The sequence below is a fragment of the Chamaea fasciata genome, unplaced genomic scaffold (assembly GCF_029207755.1).
Source record: "Chamaea fasciata isolate MVZ Bird 193981 ecotype frontalis unplaced genomic scaffold, bChaFas1.0.hap1 SCAF_19, whole genome shotgun sequence".
Classification (NCBI taxonomy): Eukaryota; Metazoa; Chordata; class Aves; order Passeriformes; family Sylviidae; genus Chamaea; species Chamaea fasciata.
In genome coordinates, this window is record NW_027094104.1 from 5,735,541 (window position 1) to 5,760,685 (window position 25,145).

The 25,145-nt window shown below is 60.7% G+C and overlaps 5 protein-coding genes across 15 annotated transcripts; 3 read left to right on the plus strand and 2 right to left on the minus strand.

The window, feature by feature from the left end:
• The first annotated feature begins 149 nt into the window (after nucleotides 1–149).
• TK1 (thymidine kinase 1) lies at nucleotides 150–3,498 on the plus strand. Its single transcript, XM_066200420.1, has 7 exons — nucleotides 150–336; nucleotides 575–606; nucleotides 691–804; nucleotides 884–977; nucleotides 1,313–1,402; nucleotides 1,487–1,606; nucleotides 1,716–3,498. Exons 1-7 carry the CDS (start codon nucleotides 271–273, stop codon nucleotides 1,869–1,871), a joined length of 672 nt encoding a protein of 223 aa, XP_066056517.1. The 5' UTR covers nucleotides 150–270; the 3' UTR covers nucleotides 1,872–3,498.
• An 819-nt stretch (nucleotides 3,499–4,317) lies between these two features.
• Nucleotides 4,318–5,567, minus strand: SYNGR2 (synaptogyrin 2). The gene is made up of 4 exons (XM_066200625.1): nucleotides 5,428–5,567; nucleotides 5,069–5,306; nucleotides 4,658–4,797; nucleotides 4,318–4,556 (listed from the first exon to the last, which is right to left on the minus strand). The coding sequence occupies exons 1-4, from the start codon at nucleotides 5,530–5,532 to the stop codon at nucleotides 4,359–4,361; spliced, it is 681 nt and encodes a 226-aa protein (XP_066056722.1). The 5' UTR covers nucleotides 5,533–5,567; the 3' UTR covers nucleotides 4,318–4,358.
• TMC6 (transmembrane channel like 6) lies at nucleotides 5,025–13,739 on the plus strand. 8 transcript variants are annotated; one of them, XM_066200612.1, is made up of 21 exons: nucleotides 5,025–5,508; nucleotides 6,451–6,541; nucleotides 6,667–6,785; nucleotides 7,084–7,215; nucleotides 7,324–7,482; nucleotides 7,598–7,703; nucleotides 7,801–7,897; nucleotides 7,987–8,241; nucleotides 8,501–8,691; nucleotides 8,772–8,910; nucleotides 9,064–9,219; nucleotides 9,408–9,583; nucleotides 9,730–9,811; nucleotides 10,131–10,228; nucleotides 10,382–10,477; nucleotides 10,624–10,699; nucleotides 10,937–11,070; nucleotides 11,410–11,586; nucleotides 11,758–11,836; nucleotides 11,976–12,054; nucleotides 12,262–12,935. In XM_066200612.1, the coding sequence occupies exons 2-20, from the start codon at nucleotides 6,486–6,488 to the stop codon at nucleotides 12,045–12,047; spliced, it is 2,400 nt and encodes a 799-aa protein (XP_066056709.1). In that variant the 5' UTR covers nucleotides 5,025–5,508; nucleotides 6,451–6,485; the 3' UTR covers nucleotides 12,048–12,054; nucleotides 12,262–12,935. The 8 variants fall into 8 exon arrangements, with proteins under 8 accessions (XP_066056709.1, XP_066056711.1, XP_066056713.1 ...); XM_066200614.1 differs by lacking the exon at nucleotides 12,262–12,935 and adding an exon at nucleotides 13,543–13,739 and having other exon boundaries at nucleotides 5,464–5,754; XM_066200616.1 differs by lacking the exon at nucleotides 12,262–12,935 and adding an exon at nucleotides 13,558–13,739 and having other exon boundaries at nucleotides 5,464–5,754.
• A 640-nt stretch (nucleotides 13,740–14,379) lies between these two features.
• ARL16 (ADP ribosylation factor like GTPase 16) lies at nucleotides 14,380–15,690 on the minus strand. Of its 2 annotated transcripts, XM_066200626.1 has the most exons (5): nucleotides 15,564–15,690; nucleotides 15,372–15,426; nucleotides 15,169–15,282; nucleotides 14,852–14,967; nucleotides 14,380–14,723 (listed from the first exon to the last, which is right to left on the minus strand). In XM_066200626.1, exons 1-5 carry the CDS (start codon nucleotides 15,647–15,649, stop codon nucleotides 14,552–14,554), a joined length of 543 nt encoding a protein of 180 aa, XP_066056723.1. In that variant the 5' UTR covers nucleotides 15,650–15,690; the 3' UTR covers nucleotides 14,380–14,551. The 2 variants fall into 2 exon arrangements, with proteins under 2 accessions (XP_066056723.1, XP_066056725.1); XM_066200628.1 differs by lacking the exon at nucleotides 15,372–15,426 and having other exon boundaries at nucleotides 15,581–15,688.
• Nucleotides 15,691–15,710: 20 nt separating this feature from the next.
• Nucleotides 15,711–25,078, plus strand: HGS (hepatocyte growth factor-regulated tyrosine kinase substrate). Of its 3 annotated transcripts, none has more exons than XM_066200620.1 (21): nucleotides 15,711–15,819; nucleotides 16,194–16,278; nucleotides 16,670–16,745; nucleotides 17,149–17,241; nucleotides 19,082–19,205; nucleotides 20,046–20,098; nucleotides 20,541–20,609; nucleotides 20,820–20,944; nucleotides 21,175–21,253; nucleotides 21,341–21,439; nucleotides 21,647–21,742; nucleotides 22,061–22,099; nucleotides 22,183–22,326; nucleotides 22,459–22,672; nucleotides 22,851–23,023; nucleotides 23,163–23,303; nucleotides 23,381–23,558; nucleotides 23,636–23,769; nucleotides 24,024–24,140; nucleotides 24,304–24,399; nucleotides 24,490–25,078. In XM_066200620.1, the coding sequence occupies exons 1-21, from the start codon at nucleotides 15,783–15,785 to the stop codon at nucleotides 24,592–24,594; spliced, it is 2,277 nt and encodes a 758-aa protein (XP_066056717.1). In that variant the 5' UTR covers nucleotides 15,711–15,782; the 3' UTR covers nucleotides 24,595–25,078. The 3 variants fall into 3 exon arrangements, with proteins under 3 accessions (XP_066056717.1, XP_066056718.1, XP_066056716.1); XM_066200621.1 differs by having other exon boundaries at nucleotides 22,462–22,672; XM_066200619.1 differs by having other exon boundaries at nucleotides 21,175–21,439; nucleotides 22,462–22,672.
• Nucleotides 25,079–25,145: the final 67 nt, after the last annotated feature.

Here is a 25,145-nt window from a genome sequence, read left to right on the forward strand (position 1 = left end):
CCCGGGGGCGGGGCCAGACCGTGGAGGCGAGGCCCGAGCTCGGGGGCGGGGCCACCTCCCATTGGCCACTCGGGACCGGGAGGGCGGAGCCGGCGGGAAGAGGAGAATAAAAAATTGGCGCTCTTGATCCCATTGGGCAGCGTTGCAGGGCGGCAGCCCAGGCCCTTTCGCGATTGGCTAGTGCCGCGGCGCGTGAGTTAGAGACCTTCTCCGATTGGCCGAGGCGGACCCGCCGGAGCGGCAAGCGCGGGCTCGAGCCAACAGTTCACCATGAACTGCCTGACGGTGCCCGGTGTCCACCCCGGCTCCCCTAGCCGGCCCCGCGGGCAGATACAGGTACGGTACCGCCCCGGCGCACGGGCTGGGGGGCGGATACAGGTGCCACCCTGGGACACCGGTGTGGGAGCAGATGCAGTTACGGTAACGTTCCCGTGCATCGGGCCGTGGGGCAGATATAGGCGCCGCGCCGGATCACCGGGCTGAGGGGGCTGCGGGGCCAGGGGGCCGCACCGGCGCTGGGTGGAGCCGGGGCTTCCTGCTGACTGCTGTTCTGACCCCACCGTTCTGCCCTTAGGTGATCTTCGGGCCCATGTTCTCCGGGAAGAGGTAGGCGCGGAGCGGGAGGCGCAGGGCGGGGGGCACGGGCGGGCTGGGGCTGAGGCAGAGCCCCGCTGATACCGTGTCTTGCAGCACGGAACTCATGCGGCGAGTGCGACGGTTCAAGCTCGCCCAGTACCAGTGCCTGCTGGTGAAGTACGCCAAGGACACGCGCTACAGCTCTTCTGGGGTCTCCACACACGACAGGTGAGTTCCCGAGGCAGGAGGACACCCCACTTCCACGGGGCTGTCTGACCCGTCCGGCTCACTCCCTCCCTGCCCACAGGAACACCATGGAGGCCCTGCCCGCCGGGGTCCTGCAGGAAGTTTACCAGGAAGCGCTGGCTGCCGCCGTCATTGGCATCGATGAGGGCCAGTTTGTAAGTGCATGGCTGGGGGCAGTTTGCTGGGCTCTGCGGGACACAGGCTGCTCGGTACACCCTGTGCAGACCGAGGCCTGTGTTCTTTGTAGGAGAGGGTTGGAAGTAATGCCCTGGAGCAGTTTGATTCATGTGTGGCCTGTGCTAATAATCAAACCCTTCTTCCCTATAGTCCTTGTGGTCAGAGGATGCAGGGACTGGAGCCCATTTCACAGACAGAGCACATGGCTCTGATTTTCTTTGTCCCTGGTGCTGCTGTCTGGGCATGCACTGTGGGATCTGGAGCCAAGTGTTGCCCCCCATCCATCTTCACAATGTGCCTGTACCCCCTCCAGTTTCCAGACATTGTGGAGTTCTGCGAGAAAATGGCCAACGCTGGGAAAACCGTCATTGTTGCTGCTCTCGATGGGACTTTCCAGAGAAAGGTAAAATAGTCATTTTGGTACAGCAGCTGCTTTGGGACCCTCGTGGAACCCACCCAGCAGCATCTTCCCTGCTGTCTGGCACAGGCCTTTGGGAGCATCCTGAACCTGGTGCCACTGGCGGAGAGCGTGGTGAAGCTGAACGCCGTGTGCATGGAGTGCTTCCAGGAGGCCTCCTACACCAAGAGGCTGGGAGCAGAGCGGGAGGTGAGTCACCTTGGAAGAGAAACTGCTTCACCTTGCCAGCCCTGCTAGTAGGGAGAGACTCCCTGCAGGGAGCTGGGCTCTGCAGTCACTCCCCACATTTCCCTGCCAGGTTGAAGTGATTGGAGGAGCCGACAAGTACCACTCCGTGTGCCGAGCCTGCTACTTCCGCAAGCGACCGCAGCAGGCCGGGCCAGAGAACAAGGAGAACATGCCCCTGGGCCTGAGGCAGCTGGAGACTGCTGCCTGTCGGAAGATCTTCACTTGACTCCTGGGAAAATGGAGGGGAAGGGAGCTCAGTGCTGTGGCTCACAGGCACCGGGTCTGCCTCTCTACTTCAGCAAACTGTTCAGTGCCTCAGCCCTCCCTACCCAACCTCCCCACACCAAGGACCACAACTGAGGATCCACCAAGGCTGATTCTGGTGGAAGCTGAAGCAAAAGCCTGGCTAGAGTGAGCTGCCATCTCAGAGAGAGACAAGCACAGTTACTGATGCTGCCGCACACAGGCCCTGGGGCACTGGGCACAAGCCGGGCCGCAGAACTTCCACTGCTCACTGTGGCTCTGGCCAGCTCTCCCAGTGGCCTAAGTGTGCTCAGGCTGGCACCGGTGCTGTTTCCTGTGAACACAGCCCTTCTCTCTTGTACAGTGTTGATAAATTCCAGGTTTCTCAAGACAATGTACAGCCATTTGTATTTTAAATGCAATTTTTAGTTTTGTTTCTTAACAGTCTGAGGTAACTCGTTCCTTGTCACTGTGACACAGCTTTTAAACTGACACACGTATCAGCCCAGCCCTGGGAAGGCCTCCAACCTCTCTGCCAGCATGCTCGCTGCTGTTACTGCCTTGTCAATAATTGTTGAAACAAGAAGGCGAACCAGCTGACTTCTGAGGTGTTGAACCTCACAGAGCTGGCTATGCTCTCGCAGGCTGTGACAGATTCCTTTGGAGGAACTGGTCCTGGGAACAGCCTCCTCCAAATTCAGGCAGTTTTTCTCAGGTTCAAGGCTGGTGCTGACACTTTGGTGCTATGTTACCTGTGAGGGGTTTGGAGGCTGAGTTTCATCTACCAAGATTTGGAAAGATCCATCTGCTTGGTAAAGGGGCTCTCCTCTGAGGAGCTGCTTCTCCACTCTAGTCATGTCTCTTGCAGCCTCCTCAGCCTCCCAAAATTCTTGAGGTTGACTCTTAGTTTGCTCTAAGCTGACTGAAGGATCCTCTTCCCTTTTTGTTTGGCTCAGATTCTGGAAGGTTGTTGCTTCCCTATTCCCTGGAAAAGTGTTTTTTTCCTGAAAGCCAGCACCCACAGGCTCCTAGCAGTAGCTCTTTGTTCTGGCCAGGCTAGATCTCTGCATCTGAGTCCGGGGTTGCTGTTTGCCTGTGCCCTGGAAGGCTCCAAGAGCTGCCTGAACTCTCCCTGCTGCCCCTCATGTTACAGGCAGGAATAATGGTACTTGCAAGCACTCCATTACCAGGGCTGGGCTTTTCCCCCAGGGCTGGGGAAGGTGCTGCTGCTGCTGCTTTAGGTTAATAAATAACTTAATGAACCTGTGTGTGTGTTTTCCTCCAGAGCATTCTGCTAAGTCTTCTTGGCTGTGACCAGTGAGGCAGCATGAGCTGGTCACTGCAGCAGTCACAGGGTGGGAGGGCTGCTCACAGGCCTGGTGTTGGAGCTCTGCTCAGACCAGGGAGCATGAGGGAGGGTGGCCTAAAAATAGCCACCAGCATGAGTGTGCTGTTTGCAGCACAGCAGTTGGCAGGGGCTGCACTGCCCCACCTGACACCCCCAGCCCTGGAGGGGCAGAAGGCAGGAGCTGAGACAAAAGGCATGTGGTGGCTCACATGGTGGCTTGGTGAAAAAGTTTATTCCAACCCTACAGTGACAACTACTTGAACACTGGCCCCAGCAGTGATGGCTCACATGGCTGCTGAGAACAGCTTTACCACAGCACAGCAGCAAACAACCTGAGACAACGGCCTACAGGCACCTGGTGTGGCTGGAGTGCAGGAGCTCAGCCTCGCAGCAGCAGAGGCAGCACTCGGGTAGGCACGCAAGGGAGAGAAAGTGCTCCAGGACTGTCCTCAGCCGTGGCCCTGCTGAGGGATCTCAGTGCTGACTGCTCCCACAGACCCCAAACCACATCATCCAAGCACCAGCAGCTCTAGTGCAGGCTGGGGAAAGGCACAGCATGGCATTAGACACAAGAGAAGAGGGGGCTTTGGCAATAGCTCCCCCAGAAGCAGCCGATGGGGGAAGGCACGGGAAGCCAGCGCAGGCAGGAGCTGGGCCTGGCTGTGCTGGGCAGCGAGGGACGGCACTTGGGGGATGCAGCCAGCAGGGCTGAAAGGCACTGGAGACAGGATGGGCCAGGGCAACAGTCACTGGGGCAGAGCCTGGCCAGGATGAGGGGGCATGAACCCCACCACCAAGGCACCACAGCAAAAGCAGAGACTAATACATGCCAGGGTCGCCCACACACCCGACCTCCTGCAGCTGTAGAGCTCACCCAGCAGCTGCAAATCATCGTGTGCCAGATCACCCACCACACACTGGGCTCTGGACCCTCCAATGAGGATCTCAGCTCCGGAACCAGGCAGAAGCCCCTCCTGTACCCCATGAAGAGGCCCAATCAACTTCAAACAAAGCAGCCATCACCCTCCCACCCCACTGTCCCCTCCAAGTCACATATCCCTCCCTCCCACCCTGCAGAAGGAATTGCACTGGTACAGCCATCCCGTGGGCACCAGCCAGGGCTCAGTAGACTGGTGGTGGCTGATACCCTTCCGGAGCCTCTGCTGTGTGCGTGAAGGGTGGCTGCTGGTAGCTGTCATGGCTGATGTTGGGATAGCTGGAGTAGGGAGTCGAAACCTCTGGGCTGGGGTCAGCATAGCTTTGAACAAAGTCCTCCACCCCCATTTTGTACCTCTTGTAAGCAAAGGTGAGCAGGAGTCCCTGCAGAGAGAAGGGGGCAGCAGGATTAAGGCTATTCCAGGCTGTGTAGTGCAGGGATCCCCTCTGTGCTCCCCCCAAGTGGGGCAGAGTGGTTCACTCACCCAGGAGAAGATGGAGAAGAAGCTGAAAGTGATGGCAGCACGGGCAGAGTCTGCTCCGATGTACACAAGCCCGGGCTGTGTCCAGGACCACTGGTTGGTCAAGAAACAGAAGCCGATGAACCATAGGAAGGTCCAGAGACCTGTGGGGGGAAGCTGCATGAGGGGCCAGGGCCGGTCCTGCTGCTCCTGGGCAGTCCCCGGGCCAGACCCGGCTCCACCGCGCAGGCTGGTGCAGGCACCGGGCCAGGGACGGCCACTCCTCGGGACACTCAGCAGCAGCAGCGCGTGGCCCGCGGGCAGCACGCCAGACGGGAGCGACTCCCTTCGCCAGGCACCGGCAGCCACGTCACGGGACAAGGCGGCCATTGTGGCGGCGACAGGCGGCACAGCCCTGCCCCGCGCCCCTGGTACCTGAGAAGCCGAGGTCGGCCAGGACCAGGTACTTGCGGTCCGTGGTGTTGCTGATCTGGGGAAAATAGACGTCCACCATGAAGAAGAAGATGCAGGCGAGGAAGGCCAGGACGCCGATGCCGATGCCGTAGCGACAGGCGTCCTCGTTGCCGTTGAAAATGCAGAAGAGCCTGGGGTCTTCGGGCAGGCTCGTGTAGCCATCCCCGACCAGGCAGGCGAACACGATCAGGGCGAAGACCTGCGGGGCGGAGCCGATGTCCGGGGGGCGGCACCGAGGCCTGCGGGAGCCCTTTGGGGGCTGCCCGTCCCGGCGGGCGCGGGGCACCGGCCTGCGGGCTCTCCCTCCCGTCCCGACTCACCGCGCTGACGATCCGCGCAAGCACCTGCGGCTGCTGCACGAAGCGGACCAGGTCGAAGGAACCACCGGCCTTGGCCGCCCCGTAAGCGCCTCCGCCGCCCTCCATCGCGTTCCGCCGCCGCTCCTGCGCGGCACCGCCCCGGGAGGGCCGGCCCTTGCGGCCCGGCGGCGCCGGGGCTGGGCGGCCGGGCTTAGTCCGGCGGGACAGGGGCTCCCCCGCCCGGGCAAAGAGCGCCGCGCCGGTCCCGCACGGTATCCCGGTGCCCCTCCTTCCGCCCCGGTGTAACGGGGAGCGCCGGCCCCACGCCTCGGCCGCCGACGGGCCCCGGTGAGCGCAGCCGAGGGGAAACGGGGGCTTTTGGGGGGTTCCCGCCGCCCCCGGCCGGTGCCAGGAGGGGGCAAGAGGGACGGGATGGACAGGGCTCGGTAGCCCCCGCCCTCCCCGCAGATCCGCACCCACGCCCGGACAGTCGGCGGCGGGAGCGCTGGGGAGCGTTCCGTCGGTTCCCGGTATCGGGACGTGCGGGGAGCCCCGGGGCGGCCACCTGCCCCAGACAGCCTTAGCCCGCCCCGGGGGGCTGCGGAGCCCCAGGGCGGTGAAGGAGGGAGAGCAGGGGAAGGAGGAGACGGCAGTGGGCGGGGGAACACGGTGCGGGGCACGGGGGTCATTGCTCCGATGTGTCCTTAGAAGCACTCCGGGCCTTTCCCGAGCCGAGCTCCGGGAGTGCCGCTCGCAGGCTTCGTGCCTGGCCCGAAGGGTCCCGGGACGGCGGGCGGAACCCGCTCGACGGCGGTACCGCCCCATCCGCCCTCTCTTCCTCCCTGAGGCCTGCTTTGGGCTGGACCCGGCGTTAGTCCCAGTTTAACCCCGCGGACTCAGCCCCCGACCTCGCACGCAGCGGCTCCCGCTCCATCCCCGGCCCGCAGGCCGGCAGCGCTTGGGAGCCGCGGAGACCGGGGGAGCCGTGGCAAGCGGGGGCTGGTGGGGGCCGGGACCAGTGCGCCCGTCTGCTCACCACGGCAGGGCCCGTGTAGGAGGGACCCGCTCGGCCTCGCAGGATGTCCCAGCCTCCCTCCATCACCCTCCACGTCCCCGAGGGCTCCGAGAGCGATGGGTGAGTATGATCCCCCGCCGCTGCCCTGCCGTGCCCCGGGACTTGCATCCCAGAGGCACGAGGCTACGACCTTGCGCCCTGCGGGCACCAGGTGTCCGTGCCACCGTGTCCCTGTGTTCCTGCAGCCAGGAGCCCAGTCCGGACAATGAGAGAGCCCTGCACACCTCGTTCCACCAGCTCATCCTGGAGCAGAGCAGCTTGATCGAGGCAGGTCTGGAACTGGAGTTGCAGGAGAGGAGCAGAGGTAAAACGCTGCAGCCTCAGCCAGGGCAGGCTGGGAACAGTGTGTGTGTGCCCAGGGCCATCCCTCTGCTTGGGCCAGCTGTGTCACATGTCGATGCTGTGGCCAAGGCATTCACTGATGCCTTGGCCAGTGCAGAGCAGGGCAGTCTAGTGCAGACCAGATCCTGGGGACACAGAAAGTGTTCCTGGAGAAGGGGGTGCTCTGGGAAAAGCACACACCTAGCCTGTCTGCTGGAGCAGAGCAGCAGGGACGCTGGGATGAGCCATGGGCTCTCTGCATCCTGCCTTCCCCCTTCCAGAGTCCCCAGCCTGCTTAACTATTCCAGATGCCTGTGCCATGGCCTGGCCAGAGCCCGGGCAAGATGAGGAGCACCCCAGCTGCTCCCCTGCCTCCCTGCAGATCTTGGCCAACATGCCCAGCCGCACCATCGGTAGGTGCTACCCACTTTCCCACCCTTCCCCAGGTCCAGAGCCCCTTGGAGAGCTCGCTGCCCTGCTCTCCCGCAGCCTCCCAACCCCTGCTGTGCTCTGATCCACAGGACACAACCTTGGGGCCATCATCTCCCAGTACTGCAACCGCACAGCACGGCTGCGGTGCCGGAGCAGACGCCCGCCCCTGCAGCAGCTCTCCCGCACGGCACGGCCCAGCCTGCGCCAGTACGACCTGGAGACTGACCCTGCCAGGGCCACGCTGGAAGGTGAGGGTCCCCCAGACTGTGAGGAGGCAGTGCTGGCCACTGTCTGTACGCTGGGTTAGGGACAGGCATGCCGTGACCTGGCCAGCCGTGTCCCACTGAGCCCCTTGTGCTCCAGAGAAGCGGGGCCTGCTGGTGAAGGAGCTGCTGAGCCTCCCACCCAGCCAATCCAGCCACATGCTGCTCACCATGCCCCTGACCTTGGCGGAGAAACGCATCCTCCGGTAGGACCCCTTCCATCAGCACCAGCTGGGCAGCACTCCCACAGCCAGAGCTGTCCCAGGCCTCTGGTACCCTCTGACACCCCTCTCTTCTGGGCAGGCGGCAGCTGAGCGGGCAGAGGGGCCCACTGAGGCAGCACGCCCATCATTGGGCCCCCTTCTCACCCTGTGGTTGGTCCAAGGTCTGCGTTGGCCTTGTAAGTCAGGGGCACAGGTCTGCACAGAGGCTGTGAGGGCTCCAGTGTGGGCTCCTGCCCCACTGCTCTCCCCATCTTCCTTTCCCCAGGGCTGCCGAGGTCTCTGGTACAGGTTCCTTTCCATGCTCCGTGCTGCACAGCCCTGGCACTATGCCCTGAAGCAGATTGGTGGCCGCTTTGGCTCCAGTGTCCTCTCCTACTTCCTCTTCCTCAAGACACTTCTCATGTTGAACTTCTTTTCATTCTTCATCCTCCTGGCCTTCGTGGTGGTCCTGCAGGCTGTGTACCCCCCTGCGTCGGTCAGCCGCCCTCCCTTCACTGGCCTCGAGCTCCTCACAGGAGCGGTAAGCATGGCCCAGGCACCTGCAGGTCAGGGGCTGCGCCAAGCCTGGGGGGCAGCCCCACTTTCCCACTGTAATACTATCCCAGTTCTTCCCTTGCACAGGCTGGGCCCCAGCACCACCAGTGCTATGGGTGCACAAGGTGGTGCTGCCCCAGCCTAAGGCTCTGTGTCCCTGAGGCTGGCACAGAGGTGCCAGGCTAAGCAGGAAGCTGCAAGCACTGCTGAGATCACCGTGGGGCCCATCATGTGCTTTCTTGCAGGGCTACTTCACCCACTCACTGCTCTACTATGGCTACTACAACAATGTCACCCTAAATGACCCCTGCAGCTCCACTCCTAAGGGCACTGTGTGCCCCCTCGCAGCACCCCCGCTCCCGTACAACTTGCCACTGGCCTACCTGTTCAGTGTTGGGGTCTCCTTCCTTGTCACCTGCATCCTGCTGGTGTATGGGTAGGTCAGCAGCACCTGTGGTACTGCCAGCCTTCCCCTTCACCCAGCCCCAGACCCTTATGCCCTTCACCTCGCTGCAGCGTGTCCCGCTCTTTTCGGGAGAGCGTGGGAAGTTCCGTCGGGGACTTGGCCATCAAAGTCTTCTGCGCCTGGGACTTCAAGGTGATCCAGAGGCGCTCAGTGAAGCTGCAGTGTGAGAACATCTGCACCCAGTTGAAGGTGGAGGAGCTGAGCAGTGCAAAATACCCCAGACCCCGACCTTGCACTAGTGCTTTGTCCATCACCCCTCTGGGTCCTGCTGCAGTGCAGCGGGACGAAACCTTGCTCTGGACCCAGAGCGGGTCTGGCAGCTCTGCCACTGCTCTCTTCCAGGAGCTGCTGGTGGAGCGGCGCTCCCGCTCCCACCCCCAGAGCCACTGCCAGTGCCTGGGGCACTGCGTGGTAATGCTGCTGGCCTGGGGCCTGGCTCTGGGCTCCGTGTCGGGCTGCGTGCTGGCTGTGCACTACCTCTTGGAGCACATGCACATGGTGAGTGCCGCCTCTCGCCCTGGGATCCCCTGCCCTGGGGTCGGAGGGGCAGGGCTGGGATACTGGGGAGGGAGGCAGGGACAACCCCATTGCAGCTCTGCTCCTGGCTTGAGCATTTGCTGCTCTCCCCAAGGACACCACACCTGGCTGTCTACAGCTGTGCACTCACCCCAGTACCTGCTCACCAGGTTCAGCAGGAGCAACAAGTGCAGGACAGTGGCAGATGGCAGCAAGAAGCCATTCTGCTGGTCCTGCCCCTTGTGGTGTCCCTCCTCAATGCCTTGATGCCCCACTTTTTCAACTTGCTGGCGATGTGGGAGAAGCAGGACTCCCCAGTGACACAGGTCTACGTGGCAATCATCAGGTGGGCTGGCTGGGTCTGTGGTGGAGGGAGTGCTCTGCCCCTGCACCTATGGCAGGCAGGGAGGCTTTGGGGCCAGGCACTCCATCTGTGGGGCTCGGCCCCTCCATCCCCTGGGCTCAGGGACTTCTTGCACTGCTGCTCCCCAGGAACCTCATCTTGAAGACGATGGTTCTCATGCTGCTGTGCTACCAGTGGCTCAGCCGGAGCGTTATCTGCTCGACAGAGGAGGTCAGCATCTCTGCCCCAGGGCCATGGAGGGCTGGACTGAGCATGGGGTTGTGCAAGGAGCTGGTGTCATCTTCTCTATTAGATATCAGGAAGAAATTCTTCCCAGTGAGGGTGGTGAGGCTCTGGCATAGGTTCTCAGAGAAGCTGTGGGTGCCCCATCCCTGGAACTGTTAAAAGGCCAGGTTGGACAGGACTCAGAGCAACCTGGTCTAGTGGAAGGGTGTCTGCCCGTGGCAGGATGGGGAAAGAGATGAGCTTTGGGGTTCCTCCCCACCCAAACTATTCTGTGATTCTATGCCACACTTGATTGTCTCCCCAGTGCTGGGAGACATGTGTGGGGCAGGACCTGTATCGTTTCATGGTGATGGATTTCACATTCACCTTGCTGGATACGCTCTTTGGGGAGCTGATCTGGAGGTAATGTACCCCAAGACATGTCCCCCCACCAGTGTGGCATCCCTGCATGGTCCCAGCTCTCTGGTGCACCCAGGCTCTGCTGCCATCAGGGGGGGAAGGTGGGGTGTGAAGTCCCCTCAGGCAGTGTGGGAGCAGAGTTCCACTTCTACCCAGGCTAATCCTGGAGAAGAGGCTGAAGACAAAGCAAAGGCCAGAGTTTGATGTTGCCCGAAATGTGCTGGAGCTGATCTATGGGCAGACCCTGACCTGGTGAGATGTTTCTGCCTGGTGTGGCACCTTCCTCTGCTGGCAAATGGCTTGTAGTCCCCAGGAGCCCTGTGGGTGCTGTAGCTGTGCCCAGCACTGTCTCCCCTGGGGCTCAGACCCCAGCAAGCTCATCTTTCCCCTGCTCCCAGGTTGGGCATTCTCTTCGCTCCACTCCTGCCAGCTGTGCAGATGCTGAAGCTGCTGCTGCTGTTCTATATCAAAAAGGTGTGATTCCCCCCACCCCCTGCAGCTCCCCATGGGGTGAAACTGCAGTGACCTGTCACTGTCAACCTCTGCTGCAGCCGCGGTGCCACATGGGCCAGCCTTGTCCTTGTGGAACTGAGTGGGAGTTTCTGGGGACAGGATGTTTCCGAGCTCACTTGGCTCCCAGTGGGTGGGAGGGAGGGTGGGGACTGCTCTTCAGGAGTTGGCAGCTCACGGGACACTGCTCCCTATCCACAGACCAGCCTGATGAGGAACTGCCAGTCCCCCAGCAAGCCCTGGCAAGCATCACGCATGAGCACCATATTCATCACTCTGCTGTGCTTCCCCTCCTTCCTGGGTGCAGCTGCCTTCCTCTCCTACACCATCTGGTCGTGAGTACCCACGAGGCCACAGCTCAGGAGTGCCGGCTGCCTGGAGAAGGAGGGGTTGGGGAGACCATGGCCCCTGTCCGTGGCATCCCCCAGCTGCAGGCCTGAGGTGCTGCCCCAGGCAAGGGAGGTGTCTCCCAGCTGCTGGCCCTGTTCACTTCCTCCAGCTGTTCCTGGTGCTGGAGGCAGGGATGATCCCCTTGTCCAGCCCTGGGCATGCTGGGGACAGTGCGGCTGGGTCCCTGGAGGGCTGGACATCTGAGACAGGCAGTGCCCTGGGCTGGGGCCAGTAGTTGCTGGGCTGCCCATTGCTCTGAATGCCCTGTTGGTCTGTTTGCTCAGAGTGCAGCCATCAGAAACCTGTGGCCCCTTCCGGGGGCTGGAAACCATCTACGAGTCAGGGAAGAGGTGGGTGCTAGTGCTGGAGAAATCCAACCCCACCATCACCTGGTTTGCCTCGGTCTACCAGCACCTGTTGGAGAACACCTCCCTCCTGTTCTTGATGTCCGTGGCCCTGATGTGAGTATGGGCCAGAACCCAAGGCTGAACCCCAGGCCCTCACTTTGAGGGTCCTGCTGTCACAGCCCTGAGCAGGCCTGGGAGCCAAGGTGTCACTCCAGAGCCCTGTGCCCCATTCCAGTGCCAGGAGCACTGCCTGGCTGCCACCATCCCATCCTGCTGTCATTGCAGAGCTGTGATCTACTTCAACATCCAGGTGGTAAGAGGCCGCCAGAGGGTCATCTGCCTGCTCCAGGAGCAGCTTGCCAATGTGTGTGAGCACTGCCCCTGCCCATCCCCTGCCTCACAGCCTGGTCCAGCCCCAGGACTGCCAATTCAAGCTCTGGCCCCAGGAGTGCCAACCCTCAGCCACCCCACTGCTGCTCACTGCACTGTCTCTGATGTTGCAGGAAGGGGAAGATAAGGTATTTCTCATGCAGAAGCTTCAGTCCATTTACGAGCAGAGCCACAGACGTTCCTAAGTGCCAGGTGAGGCCAAGCATGAAGGGCAGTGGGGAGGGGCTGCCAGGGCACCCAGAGCTCAGCCATGTGCAAAGATGTCCCAAGGGATGCATGATCCTTGGTGTTACTGAGGCACAGGGACAGGGAAGAGCAGGTCTGGGAAAGAACCTGGAGAGAGATGACACTTAAGAGTCCCCTCTCCCCTATGGGATCTTAGGGACTCTGTCCTTTCAGTGTCAAGCTCTACAGGAAGGAATGGGATGGGCCAGACTCTGCTTGCAGCTGGGACTGAATCTGTCCATCACAACGCACTGCTGGCAGCTGGGGGACCACGGAGTGCTGGGGAAGATCCTGCCCTCTTCCCATGGCCAAGGACTCATTGGGGCACGTCACTGGGAATGCTGCATCGCAGGGATGCAGGTGCTCTTGCTGCCTGGAGCTGCTGGAATGCAGTAGGTACAGGACCAGGACTGCTGTCACACCCCAGGGCACAGCTCTATGCAGGACTGACTTGTCAGCACAACCCTGCTCCGTGGGGGCTCACAGCTTGCAGAGAACAGCTCTTCAGCTCTCCCTCCTGCCAGTGTGCCCTGGGCTGTTTTTAGAATCCTTTGGGGACCATGGAGCTTTCTCCACAACCACCTTCACACTGCCTAGGACAGCAAGCGTGGAGCCAGGAGCTGCCAGGCATGGACCCAGCTCCAGCCCAGTGCCTGGCTCATCAGGAGAGCAGCTGGCTGATTCCAGTCTCACAAACAAGGTCACTGAGCTACTCCCAGGAGCCCTGCACCCACTGCACTGGCTAGTGGGATGGACTTGGAACAATCAGGGTGATGCTGGGTGCTGGGCTGGACAGAGACCCTGTGGGCTCAAGCTGACCTGGCCCATTAAAGCACTGCTGTGCAGGACTGCTCTGGCTGGTGTCTGGACCTGTTGGGCTGGAAACAGGGAGGTTAGGGTTGGTGTGTCAGTGCTGTTCGTGGTGGTGACTCAGCAGCAGTGTCAGGGTGTGCTTGGGCTCCTTGGCACCACCTGCTTTCCTGTGGGGCTGCCTCGGGCAGGGCCCAGTTCAGCCCACACTGCTAGAGCAAAGGCCACTGCCACCCCACTTGCCACTCGCCATCACGGTGCAATAGCTGCAGCCCCCAGCACCAAGAGCCACTCCCCTCCGTGCCATGCTGTTGGCAGCTCCAGGCCCTGGCATGGCACAGCACTGACAGCCCCAGGGCACAGAGTGCTGTGGCCTGTGCCAGGCATGGGCAGCCCCAGTACCTGAGGACTTGGCACCAGGGCTGCAGGCTGAGGCAGCTGCCTGCCCAGCTGGGCTGGGCCATCAATGTGGGCACGGGGCGAGTTATCGGCACAGACACTCCTCAGTGGTGTGGGCACAGGGCAGCTTCCCTGTGCAGCCCCAACTCCTCCTGGGGTGCATTACAAAAAGCATTGCTAACAGGTCAAGGGAGGTGATCCCTCTGCTCAGCCCTGGTGAGGCTACAGTTGGAGGGCTGTGTCCAGTTCTGGGCTCCACAGGACAAGAGGGACATGGAACTCCTGGAGCAGGTCCAGCAGAGGCTACAGAGACGATAAAGGGACTGAAGCATCTCTCCAATGAGAACAGGCTTCAGGAGCTGGGCCTGTTCAGCCTTGAAGAGAGACAACTAACAGGGGACCTCACTCTCTGTCAGCAAGGTGGTGTCAGAGGATGGACCAGGCTCTGCTCCATGGTGCCCAGCAATGGGACAAGCAACAAGCAGAAACTGATGCACAGAAAGTTCCACCTGAATATGATCTTGATGGGTTCCCTCCAATATTCTATGATATTCTATTAGAAACAACTTCCCTGTGCCAGTGACAGCACACTGAAACATTGCCCAGAGAGTGTGTGGCATCTTCCTCACTGGAGATAGTCCAGAACTGTCTGGATGCAATCTGTGCCATGTCCTCTGGAATGACCCTTGCTTGACCAGAGGTTGGACCACAGGGCACTGTGTTCCCTTCCAGCTTGACCCATTCTGAGATTGCCTGAGCCCAGGTGGGTGATGGAGAGCAGCTGTGGGCTGGCACTTGCTGTAGTTTACCCCAAGGTCACCCCACTGTGCCTGGGCTGGCATGAGGCTCACACGGCCAGAGCTGCTGGCAGGAGCCCCAGGTCCACTCAGTCTTAAACTCAGGGGGCCTTACCCACCCCTGCCGCGCTTAGGTCAGCTCAGGAGCTGCTGCAGCCTCCAGCCCCACTGCAGGAACCCCTCCTGTGCCTGGAGGTGCCAGCACAATCTGGCCTCTGTGGCTTCTGCTTCTCCCTTCCCCAAAAGCCCAGGGTTTCCCCCCAAGCACAGGGCAGCCACCAGCCTGGACAGTTTGGTGGGAGTTTTACTGTGAAGTCCCACAGGGATCCAGTCCATCAACGGCCCAAAGCACTGTCCTGGGCTCTGCTCCCAGCTCCAGACAGGGCAGCTGCTCCTTCGCCACCTCCTTCCATGACAGGATTGTCCTGGGCTGCCACAGGCACCTGGCAGGGCAGGGGTCAGCAGGGGTCTTTGAGGGTGGTCCGAAGCCACTGCAGGACATCAGCCAGGCCGGTGCCATCGCGGGCGCTGGTCTCCAGCATCGTGATGGGCTGCGTGGCACAGGACACGATGTCCTGCATGCGGAACAGTGACTTCATCTCCACCAGGGACATGTAGCAGGGCAGATCTCTGCAATGGGGAGAGGGAGGAGAGCTGCATCACCCAACCACAGGGCTCAGGGGTCTCCAGCCTGGGAAGTGCAGCAAAGCACAGCCGCTGCTCCCTGGCACCCCCGCCCTTCGGGTGACCCTCCTCACATCTTGTTGAAGAGGACCAGGACGGGCACAGAGGCGAGCGGCTCTGCAGAGAGGACAGAGAGCAGCTGGATGCAGGACGAGGAGACCTGGGTGGGGTTGGAGGCATCCACCACGAACTAGAAGAAAGAAAGGAAAGCGGGGTGCGGGTGTGCCGAGAGGAAGCCCGGGCCGGACTGGGCCAGAGCAAGGCACAGAGGAGGGAAATCCCACCAGGGGGCAAAACCGAGGGGACCGGCGGCTCCCGGAAGCCCCTCTCCCCGCGTCCGCGTCCATCCCTCGGAACCGTGGCCCCGGGACGGGCTCCCGGGGCTGCTCACCAGGAGAGCGCTGCACTCGCTGTAGTAGCTGGGCCAGATGGGGCCCATGCAGCCGCCCAGCTCCCGCACCGTCACCTTCTGCGGCAGCCGCAGGTCCGTCAGGTTGGTGCCCACCTGCGGGACAGACGCCCGGCTGGCTGCGGCCGTGCCCCGGAGCCCCTCGGCCGCCCCGGTGCCCCTCGGCCCCGCCGGGCCGCACCTACCGTGGGCAGCGTGGCCGGGGGCTCGCCCAGCTCCGCGGGCTCCTCGGCGCTCAGCTGTGCCTCGCGTTAAGGACACAGCGGCTCCGCGAACGGCACGGGGGGCGCGGCCCGCCCGGCCCCCGGCCCGCCCCTCCCCGCCGGCCCGTCCCTCCCCGCCGCCCCGGTGCCCCGATGCCCCCGTGCCCGCGGATATGGCGCAGCCGCCGCACCAGGAGACTCTTCCCGCCGCCCGCCGCCCCCAGCAGCAGGAACGTGGGCGGGGAGCGGCCCGCGGCCATCCCGGAGCCGCCCCGCGGAAGCGGCCCCGCCCCGGCGGAAGCCGGAAGCGGAAGGGCCGCGGCGGGGCGGGGCGGGGGACAGACCGGGCCGGAGCGATCGGGCCGGGCCGGCGGCCGGCGGCGGGCGGACACCATGGGGCGCGGCGGCGGCACCTTCGAGCGGCTCCTCGGTACCGGCGCGGCTCCCTCGGCGGGCGAGACGAGAACCGGGGCGGGGCGCGCCCCTCGGCCGGGCCGGGGTCCGCAGCGCTCGGCCCCGGGAGCAGGCGGGCCCGGAGCACGGCGCTGGTTGGGCCGGATCGGGTTGCGGTGCCGCAGCCCGGTGCCGCCCGCGAGGAGTGGCAGCGGCGGGGCCGGGGTTACCGAGCGCCCGGGGCGGTCTGAGGCTGGAGGGTTGGTGCTTCCCGGGTGAAATCGGGGCTTTATCCCCGAGTCCCGGGGGCAGCGCCACGCCCGGAGCGCTCCCAGGGACGTGTCGGTGGCGGAGCGGAGCCGGGGGCAGCAGCCGGGCTCACGGCGGCCTGGTGGGGTTTGTTCATTGCAGATAAGGCCACAAGCCAGCTCCTGCTGGAGACAGACTGGGAATCCATCCTGCAGATCTGCGACATGATCCGTCAGGGAGACACCCAGTAAGTGCTTCTGGGCTTTTGGACATGCTGTGGGCACAGCTCTCCTGTCTGCACAAGGAAGGAGACCCTGCGAGGGTCTCAGACCTACCAGTCCATGGTAACACATGTCTCATTATACCTTTCTGTAAGAGCATCAGAGGGGCTGTGCAGCACACCCTGATGTGCTGGCATGCTTCCCAGACCCTGGGAGCTACAGATTACCCCTGGCCTGAAATCCTTAAGGAAACTCAGGCTTGAATGCACTTCTCTTTCCCATTTTCACTCTGTGAATCGTGTACCCCTGAGCTAACTGTGCCTCTCGTGTCAGGGTGGGAATTGGTGGGTTGTCAGCAGCAGGTGGGGTCTCCCCTCAGATCCTTGATCCCCTGAGAACATGTCCCCTCTTCCCCAGAGCGAAATACGCCGTCAACGCCATCAAGAAAAAAGTGAATGACAAGAATCCCCACGTGGCCCTGTACGCGCTGGAGGTAACGGCACCTGGCTGGGAGCAGAGTGGGGGCTTCTTACTGCCTGTCTTCAGGCTGCACAGCTTCCTGCAGCACAGCGCGGAGTCTTCCTGACTCTGGCACAGAGGCTTTGGGGTGATCAGGCCAGGGCCTTCATGCTTTAGTTCCATCTTGGCTTTGGAACAGGCAAAGCTGTGACTTGGGCTGCTCTCCCCAGGGTTGGTTTCCACAGAGCAGAAGGCCCCCAGCCCCACATGGAGGTGTAGGACAGCTGGCTCTCAGTGCAGGGAGTGGATTTACATGGCCCCAACACACCTCATTGCCTAAGTAGTGCCCCATGTTCAGCTTGTAATGTGTGCTGGGACCCCCACAAGTTGCAGAAGAGGCAGGAAGCTGTGGGCTGATGTTGTCTTGGCCCTTGCAGGTCATGGAGTCAGTGGTTAAAAACTGTGGCCAAACGGTCCATGACGAGGTGGCCAATAAACAGACCATGGAGGAGCTGAAGGAAATACTCAAGGTAAATAGATTTATTTTACTATCTTTTTTATCCTATGGAAAAGCAGGAGCAGCAGGAAGAAATGTATGTGTCCTTTCTTGTGTCCTCTTTGGGTAAGGAGCAGAAGGGAAACTGGAAATGCACTTCAGAAAAGGGCAAACTCATGTGGTGTGAAAGCATGAGTGTAGGCAGTGCAGGAGGGCTTCTGGGAAGAGGAGATGTGGTGGGAGCAGAGGTTTGTCTGTACTGTGAAATGGCAGGAGTGTGCTGCAGAGGCTTGGGCCATTCCATGGGAAATGCTCCTGGATGCAACACTTGGGTTGGGACAGCAAAGGAAAACAGATGATGGCCTGGCACCTTACCAAGGACTTGGACAGTGGCAAGGTGAATTCCCTCTCGTGGAATAATGTGAGACACATAGGCAGGTAAAGGAAAAACCAACGGGAGCTGCCTCTGTGTCACGGCTGTTTCACTGGCATGTTGAGTTGTTCAGGAGCTCTGCAGGGTGTGACCATGGCTGCTGTCACTGACAAGTTTGTTGTTACAAGCTATCACCAGTCTGATGCCTGCTGGAGCTTCCTGTGTCCTTGGACTTGGGAATTCCATTAGCAAAGTGGAAATGAGAACTCCTGTCTCCAGCTCCCAGCTCAGAACAGCAGTGCCCAGACAAGTGCTCATTAGCATCATACTGTTCCTTCCTTATAGCTGCTGTCTTCCACCAGAAAGACATAAACAAACAGATGACCCAGATCCTTGGAGATCGAGCTGTGTGAGTCCTGTCACCTCACACACTGAGCAGGCTGTCTCTCCTGTCACCTTCCTGTTAGGGCTGACTCAGTCTCTGTGCAGGATCTTCTCCTGAGGCAGGAACACTGCCATAGCGTGACAGCCAGGTGTGATAGCACAGCTGCTCCAGGGGCTGAGGAGATTGAATCACATCCAGGGGTTTTGGGGTTCTCTCAGTCCGTGCCTGCCTCAGGAGTTTCACAACTGCCCCATTCTCCTCCCACACTTGGAACTTTTCTGCTTGTGAGCACCTGATGCTGGTAGAACAGTCCAAGTCTGATGGGGTTCAGGGCTGTGACATGAATGGAATGCAGGATTTTGCCAAATGTTCTAGAAGTTGGAGCCTGAGGAATTGTCAGTAAGTGATGCTGTGTGGGCTGAGGTCTTGGCTAAAGTCAGAGCTTGACAGTGCTCCTGTGCTTCCTGGGGATTTCTGGAACAGCCAGTCATGTGGATGTGATCACTTGGGCAGCTGATGACGCGGCGGCTCTGGGGCTGGCTGAGGTCAGAACAGGCTTGCCAACTTTTCTCTAGTTCCTTGAAGTGTGATGCAGTTGCCCCTGCCGCCAAAGGGCAGCTGTCCCAGCTGTCCTCACTGTGTCATATCCTGAGATGGCTTTGAGTACTCCTGGACTGGAGGTTCTGACACCCTCCAGGCACCCCCCACCGCTGTCAGTGGGCAGGCAATGTGGGCTGTGCTGTACTGGGCAGCTGGGGCTCCCACTGTGTTCTGAGTGTGGGAAGGGTGGCTCTGGTCAGGGGGTGGACAGCTGCTGAGCATTTGCTCTAAGCGTCAAGGCCACAGCTCTGTTCAGTTGGTCTGTTCTGCTCCAAAGGAGATTTTGTTGGTTGTGCTGGAGGGGGCAGTGGGGCAGCTGAAGAGGACTGTGTTCTATGCTGTGCATTGTCCTTACTGCAGGTTTCTGACAGCTCTTACCTCTCCTGAGTACTCTAAAATCTCTTTGCTGCACGGTATTTCTGGCTTCTCTTCAGAGGGTTCAGCAGGAGGTTGTTGATCCTCTGGGTTTCAGGGACGTTTTCTGAGATGTTTTTTTTCTCCTCCCTTCCTGTGCAGAGGCAGGTGGAGACGAGTGTCCGCAGTAAGATCCTATACCTCATCCAGGCCTGGGCTCACGCCTTCCGCAACGAGCCCAAGTACAAGGTGGTGCAGGACACCTATCAGATAATGAAGGTTGAAGGTGAGGACTGTGGCCACAGGTGAGGGGACACCTGGTGAAGCAGCTCTGCTCGGCAGGAGCCTTGGCAGTTCCCTGCCTGGTGTGAACAAACTCCAGACTTGCAGCACTGAGCTCTTCATTGGTTCCCAATACCCAATGAACACTTCAGGATGACTAAATCCTGCTGCAGACATGGGACAGTCCAGTGGTCCCAGGACCAGGGCACCCTTGCTCTGGGCCTCCAGCCCAGCCTGTGCCTCAGGGCTGGCAGGGAAACCTGAAAAGCAGGAGTTGCAACTGTTCTTGGGGAGACTGGCAGCACTTCATGTCCTCTGGGAGGACTTTGCTATGGGGCAGTTCCTTCCTCACAGGCATTTGTTCCTGCTCCCAGGATGGGTGTATGCTCCCACTTGCTGACAGTGTTGCTGTGACATTTTTCCTTCTGTCCCAGGACAGCAGTGTTTGCTTCAAGGGCAGGGACGCTGCTGCCTCTGCTTCCTTCTGTGCACCAGAAACTCTGCAGGCAGTGGCTCAAGCTTGGAGGGTCAGTCCACCATCCCGAGCTGGTGTTGCCAAACTCTGGCTCTTCAAGGGCTGAAACTCACAGCCCTGCCTGCCCATCCAGTGGGCTTTTTATCCCCCTCAGTTGGAAGTAGTGAGAAATAATAAGCCTTATCCAACAGTTGGGGATTGTCCTCAGACCATGGCTGAGGGGAGCCTGCTTCTGGTATGTCAGAGGGAGGTACTGGTCAAGACAAGAGGTGGTGCTGAGCTGGCACCTATAGCATGAGTTTGCAGGCAGGTGGCCTCCGTGTGCCAGAGGATTCCTCTCACAACGGGGCTCCGTTTCTTCTCCTGCAGGTCACGTCTTCCCGGAGTTCAAGGAGAGCGACGCCATGTTCGCTGCAGAGAGGGTGAGCTCTGTGGTGGGGGGGAGCAGCTGGCACTGTGGGACAGACCTGCTTTCCCATCCCCTTCCTGCCAAACCTGCAGGTCTTGAATTCCTCCATTTTGTGTGGATTGGGGGCCTTGTAGGGAGAACTGACCAGGACAGGGAGTCAGACTCATCATTCCTCCTGCGCACTGGCCTTGCAGCAGCTTGGCAGGCTGGACGTGGCAGCAAGGCATTGCTGTGCAGACACTTTGCTTTCAAATCTTGTGCTGACTGGGAAAGCACTACAGTCTCTAAGGAACATGAGAGGAGATAACTTGTGGGGATTAATATGTCCTGTTGAGCTGCAAATGGCTACAGTCTCCCCCATGAGACATGAAAACCCTGTTGGCCGTCAGAACTCCTGAAAGGCTCAGTGGCAACTCACACCTCCCTCCTTATGCAATTTCCCTTGACCCCAACAGGCTCCAGACTGGGTGGATGCAGAGGAGTGTCACAGGTGCCGAGTGCAGTTTGGCGTTGTGACGCGGAAGGTGGGTGCTGCTCCTGCCCCTTTGGGTTCCCTGTTCTACACAGCCCTGGGGACTTGCAGAGCTCCCTGCAGGACTTGCTGTGTGGAAGTGTGTTGGGGACAGACCATGTTTCTTGGCTGCTGGCAGGGAAATGACAGGAGTGTCTGATTGATGTTGGCTGAAGGAGAAGGAATGTCTTGCCACCACATTCATGTCTCCTGTCCTTCACAGCACCACTGCCGGGCCTGCGGGCAGATCTTCTGTGGAAAATGCTCCTCCAAGTATTCCACCATCCCCAAGTTTGGGATTGAGAAGGAAGTGAGAGTCTGTGAGCCCTGCTATGAGCATCTCAACAAGTCAGTACCCTTCGTGGTGGGTTTCTTTGCCTGCCACAGCTGGGACTCTGAGGGGGGAGGCATGGTGTGGAACTAGCTCCCTGCAGAACACGAGGGCTTTCCAGACTGTACGGGCTGGGCTGGGCCCTCTTCCTTCCCGGGAGTGGAGTTTGCTGCTGGAACATTGTTCAGAGCTGGGCTCTGGTGCAGAGAAGGGAGAATTCAGTCCATACTATCACCTGTCACTACAGGAAAACCGAGGGTAAAGCTGCTGCCACCTCTGAACTGCCCCCTGAGTACTTGACCAGCCCCCTCTCTCAGCAGTCCCAGGTGAGTGGCTGCCCCATAGGTGATTTGGTGATCCTGACCTGTTTGTGGATCCCATTACCGACCACCTCCTCATCTTTCCACTTTCAGCTGCCTCCAAAGCGTGATGAGACAGCTCTGCAAGAGGAAGAGGAGCTCCAGCTGGCTATTGCCTTGTCTCAGTCAGAGGCTGAGGAGAAGGAGAGAATGGTTTGTTTGCTGCTGGAATCTGGTAGGGGTTGTTGCTCTTCAGCCCGGCTGTTTTGGGCCATAACAGATCTCTGGACATGTCCTGGTGTGAGCAAGGCTCAAAGCCTGTGCATAAAGAGGGTTAAAGCAGAGCCAGGCACAGGCTGTATTGTGGTTGGTTTGGAGAAGCCTGGACTCTCTCTGAGTTGGCAATTTTCTCTCTTGCAGAGGCAGAAAACAACCTACTCCATGTATCCTAAGGCTGAGCCCACTCCTGTCACGTCGTCAGCTCCCCCAGTCAGTACGCTGTACTCCCCGCCTGTGGTATGTCCATGAAGTGGCTGGACGCAGGCCACTTCCTGAGCCCGAGTCTGTCCTGGTTGTGTCCAGTGTAATCCCATACTGAGGGAAAGTATTTGCCCCATTCAACCCCTTGCTCGTTCACTGCGTTTTGAGCAAGAAGGTGTTTTCTCAGCTGGGACTTAGGTGCCTCTGCTGCCTCCCAGCTTGTGTTCCCTTTGGGGCTCTCACTGGTGCTCAGCACTGGTGGTCATACGTGGCCGGGTCTGAGCTGTATGTCTGTGTGGGACCTGGGAATCTCTGGTTTTGCTGAACTGCATTTCTCCATTTGTCTCTTTCCAGAATTCCTCTGCTCCCTTGGCCGAGGACATTGACCCAGAGGTAAGGATCTTGGCCCTGCTAGTCTGCAGCACAGGCTTGTTCGTGCAAGGCAGTGATGCTCATCTTCCTTCTCTTCGTGGCAGCTGGCCCGATACCTGAACCGTAACTACTGGGAGAAGAAACAGGAGGAGGTTCGCAAGAGCCCCACACCATCAGCACCCCTGTCCCTGACAGAGCCAGCTGTGCAGCCTGGGGAAGCCCACCCTGCCCCTCTTGGGGTGGTTGAGGTAAGAGGGGGCCTGGGCCTGGGTCTGGCACCTACCGAGGGGCAAGAAGCGCACGACTGTTGGGCTCTGCAGGCTGGCTGCTGGCTCTTGGCACTGGGAGGTCACAGCTGAATGGCTGCCCCATCCTTCCAGCAGCAGTACCAAAATGGTGAGTCCGAGGAGAACCACGAGCAGTTCCTGAAGGCGCTGCAGAACGCGGTCACCACGTTCGTCAACCGCATGAAGAGCAACCACATGCGAGGCCGCAGCATCACCAACGACTCTGCCGTGTTGTCCCTCTTCCAGTCCATCAACAACATGCACCCGCAGCTGCTGGAGCTGCTCAACCAGCTGGACGAGCGCAGGCGTGCGTGGGAGCTGGGGGAGCTGCTGGCCCTGGGTGTGGGTGGGCCAGGGCTTCCACGGTGTCAGGGTTATTCAGCACTCCCATGACACAGTCTCACTGGAGAGAATCCAGCGTGCAGTGTAGGGGCAGGCCAGGTGCCCTGACCCCATGTTCCTGAGGCTGTCCCTTCCCTCCCCAGTGTACTATGAAGGCCTGCAGGACAAGCTGGCCCAGATCCGGGACGCGCGTGGGGCTCTGAACGCGCTGCGGGAGGAGCACCAGGAGAAGCTGCGCCGTGCAGCAGAGGAGGCAGAGCGGCAGCGCCAGATCCAGCTGGCACAGAAGCTGGAGATCATGAGGCAGAAGAAGCAGGTGAGGCAGGGAAGCATGTCCAGGATATTTCGGACCTGCCAGCACTGTGGCCCACCGCAGGGCTGGCAGGGATGGCTGCCCTGGTAGGAGGGGTTGTGTGGTATCATGGCTCGCAGCCACCACAGCCCTGTTGCCACAGGAGTATCTGGAGATGCAGCGTCAGTTGGCCATCCAGCGACTGCAGGAGCAGGAGAAGGAGAGGCAGCTGCGCCTGGAGCAGCAGAAGCAGACCATCCAGATGAGAGCCCAGATGCCAGCTTTCTCACTGCCTTATGCCCAGGTATGGCTGCTGGGGTAGGCTCCTCCTGCCAGGTTCCAGGGACTGCAGCTTTAAGCTGGCTTTCCTTCTCCCACCAGCTCCAGGCCATGCCCGCAGCCAGTGGGGTGATCTACCAACCCTCTGGGCCCACCAGCTTCCCTGGCACCTTCAGCCCAGCTGGCTCTGTGGAGGGCTCTCCCATGCACAGCGTGTACATGAACCAGGCTGCGCAGGGGGGAACTGGGCCCTACGCTGCCATGCCCGTCACCGGGACTGGTACGTTGGGCAGCTCAGCCTCTGGGGGTAGGGCTGAGCCCAAAGTGGTTGCTCCAATCTCTGCACTCTCCCCCCAGATCCCAGCATGGTGAATGCCTACATGTACCAGCCGGGTGCCAGCAGTGGGCAGGGGCCTCAGCAGGGGCCAGCAGTGCCCACCACCACCCCCGCATATTCCTCCTACCAGCCCACACCCACACAGGGCTACCAGGCAAGTGAGGCAGAGCAGCCTGCAGCCATCTGGGACAAGGACTGGGGGGTTCTGTGGGGCTGGGCAGCATACCCAAACTGAGCAATGAGATCTCTGAGCAGGAGGGGAGCAGGCTGGTTGGTTCCACATCTCCAGATCTGCTGCTCTTGCTGTGGAAGTGGGCTGGAGTTAGATCCAGTTCTGGGCTCAAGGGCTTTGTCTGGAGATGTGAGCCATTGCTGCCTGTGCCACCTCTCACCAGCCTCTCTCCACAGACTGCAGCCTCACAGTCACAGAGCATCCCAGCCATCTCCCAGGCACCCCAGTCGGGCACCATGGGCTACATGGGCAACCAGTCTGTCTCCATGGGCTACCAGCCCTACGGCATGCAGGTGAGCACTCCCTGCTTGGGCACGGGGGGACAAGGCATGGGTGGGCTCCAGCCCATGGAGCCATGCTGGGGGAGGCCTGGTGGAGGCTGGGGGCAGTCACCACTGCCCTATGGGTGCTGCGTGTACCCCAGCCCCTCTGACACCCATTCACTCGTTCCCATAGGGTCTTATGTCTGCCCTGCCAGGCCAGGACACAGCTTTGAGCAGCCTGCCAGCCCAGCAGTCCTACCTGCCGGGGCAGCAGCCCCTCTACCAACAGGTGAGTGCCACCAGCCCAGGGGGTCAGGATCCAGTGGGGCATGTATGCTAATGAAGCCACACACTAACAAAGCTGTTTCCTCTCCTCCAGGTGGCCCCAGCTGGGGGACCCCCGCAGCAGCAGCCCCCACCAGCACCTGCCCCTGGGCAGCAGCCCCCAGGCAGCGGAGAGGCCCAGCTCATCTCGTTTGACTGATCGTGGCCACAGGAATCTCGGGGTCTCGTGGGTCCAGTGTAACACTACTCTTCATCCGAAATCACTCTGTACTTCGACTACTCGTCCTGTCCCCCGGCCCCGTGTCCCAGGGGCGGTGGGGCCATGGGCTCCTACTGCCGGCTTTGGGGACCAAGGGGCAGGGGTGCAGCCCCCCATGCCCTGCAGCCTGGGGCAGCAGCCCCCTGGCTCACCCACCCACCCTGGGCAGCTGGCGGCCCCTGGGGCCGGGTAGGAGCTCGGCCTGCCCCTGTCGTTGCCCCAGAGCTTGTGGTACAGGCCCCAAGGGTGCAGTGCTCCAGCCCTGCCCGGTCCCCAATGCCAGCTTTGCCCCCTCCCTGCTGAGCCCTGCTCCCTGCAGCGCCCTCACGGGCCCGGGGCCCTTCACTGGGCCGGGCTTGTCCCTGTCCCCGCCGCTCTGGGCAGAGACCGAGCGCTATCGGTGACAATAAAGTGTTGGAACAAACTGCGGCCTCGTGTGCTAGGCGGGGGCGGCGTGGTGCCCACCGGGGCATCCCGCCAGCCAGCGGGGC

Excerpts from the sequence above, each read along its gene's own strand:
- TK1 (XM_066200420.1), top strand. The coding sequence starts at position 271 with ATGAACTGCCTGACGGTGCCCGGTGTCCACCCCGGCTCCCCTAGCCGG. Across the intron at positions 978-1,312 it reads GCATCGATGAGGGCCAGTTT|TTTCCAGACATTGTGGAGTT; the intron begins GTAAGTGCATGG and ends TACCCCCTCCAG. Across the intron at positions 1,607-1,715 it reads GGCTGGGAGCAGAGCGGGAG|GTTGAAGTGATTGGAGGAGC; the intron begins GTGAGTCACCTT and ends TTTCCCTGCCAG.
- SYNGR2 (XM_066200625.1), bottom strand. The coding sequence starts at position 5,532 with ATGGAGGGCGGCGGAGGCGCTTACGGGGCGGCCAAGGCCGGTGGTTCC. Across the intron at positions 5,307-5,427 it reads TTGCGCGGATCGTCAGCGCG|GTCTTCGCCCTGATCGTGTT; the intron begins GTGAGTCGGGAC and ends TCCGCCCCGCAG. Across the intron at positions 4,798-5,068 it reads GGCCGACCTCGGCTTCTCAG|GTCTCTGGACCTTCCTATGG; the intron begins GTACCAGGGGCG and ends TTCCCCCCACAG.
- TMC6 (XM_066200612.1), top strand. The coding sequence starts at position 6,486 with ATGTCCCAGCCTCCCTCCATCACCCTCCACGTCCCCGAGGGCTCCGAG. Across the intron at positions 8,692-8,771 it reads TGCATCCTGCTGGTGTATGG|CGTGTCCCGCTCTTTTCGGG; the intron begins GTAGGTCAGCAG and ends ACCTCGCTGCAG. Across the intron at positions 9,220-9,407 it reads TCTTGGAGCACATGCACATG|GTTCAGCAGGAGCAACAAGT; the intron begins GTGAGTGCCGCC and ends CCTGCTCACCAG.
- ARL16 (XM_066200626.1), bottom strand. The coding sequence starts at position 15,649 with ATGGCCGCGGGCCGCTCCCCGCCCACGTTCCTGCTGCTGGGGGCGGCG. Across the intron at positions 15,283-15,371 it reads CCCCGGCCACGCTGCCCACG|GTGGGCACCAACCTGACGGA; the intron begins GTAGGTGCGGCC and ends TCTGTCCCGCAG. Across the intron at positions 14,724-14,851 it reads CTGGTCCTCTTCAACAAGAT|AGATCTGCCCTGCTACATGT; the intron begins GTGAGGAGGGTC and ends TCCCCATTGCAG.
- HGS (XM_066200619.1), top strand. The coding sequence starts at position 15,783 with ATGGGGCGCGGCGGCGGCACCTTCGAGCGGCTCCTCG. Across the intron at positions 16,279-16,669 it reads ATCCGTCAGGGAGACACCCA|AGCGAAATACGCCGTCAACG; the intron begins GTAAGTGCTTCT and ends CCTCTTCCCCAG. Across the intron at positions 24,141-24,303 it reads ACCAGCCCTACGGCATGCAG|GGTCTTATGTCTGCCCTGCC; the intron begins GTGAGCACTCCC and ends TCGTTCCCATAG.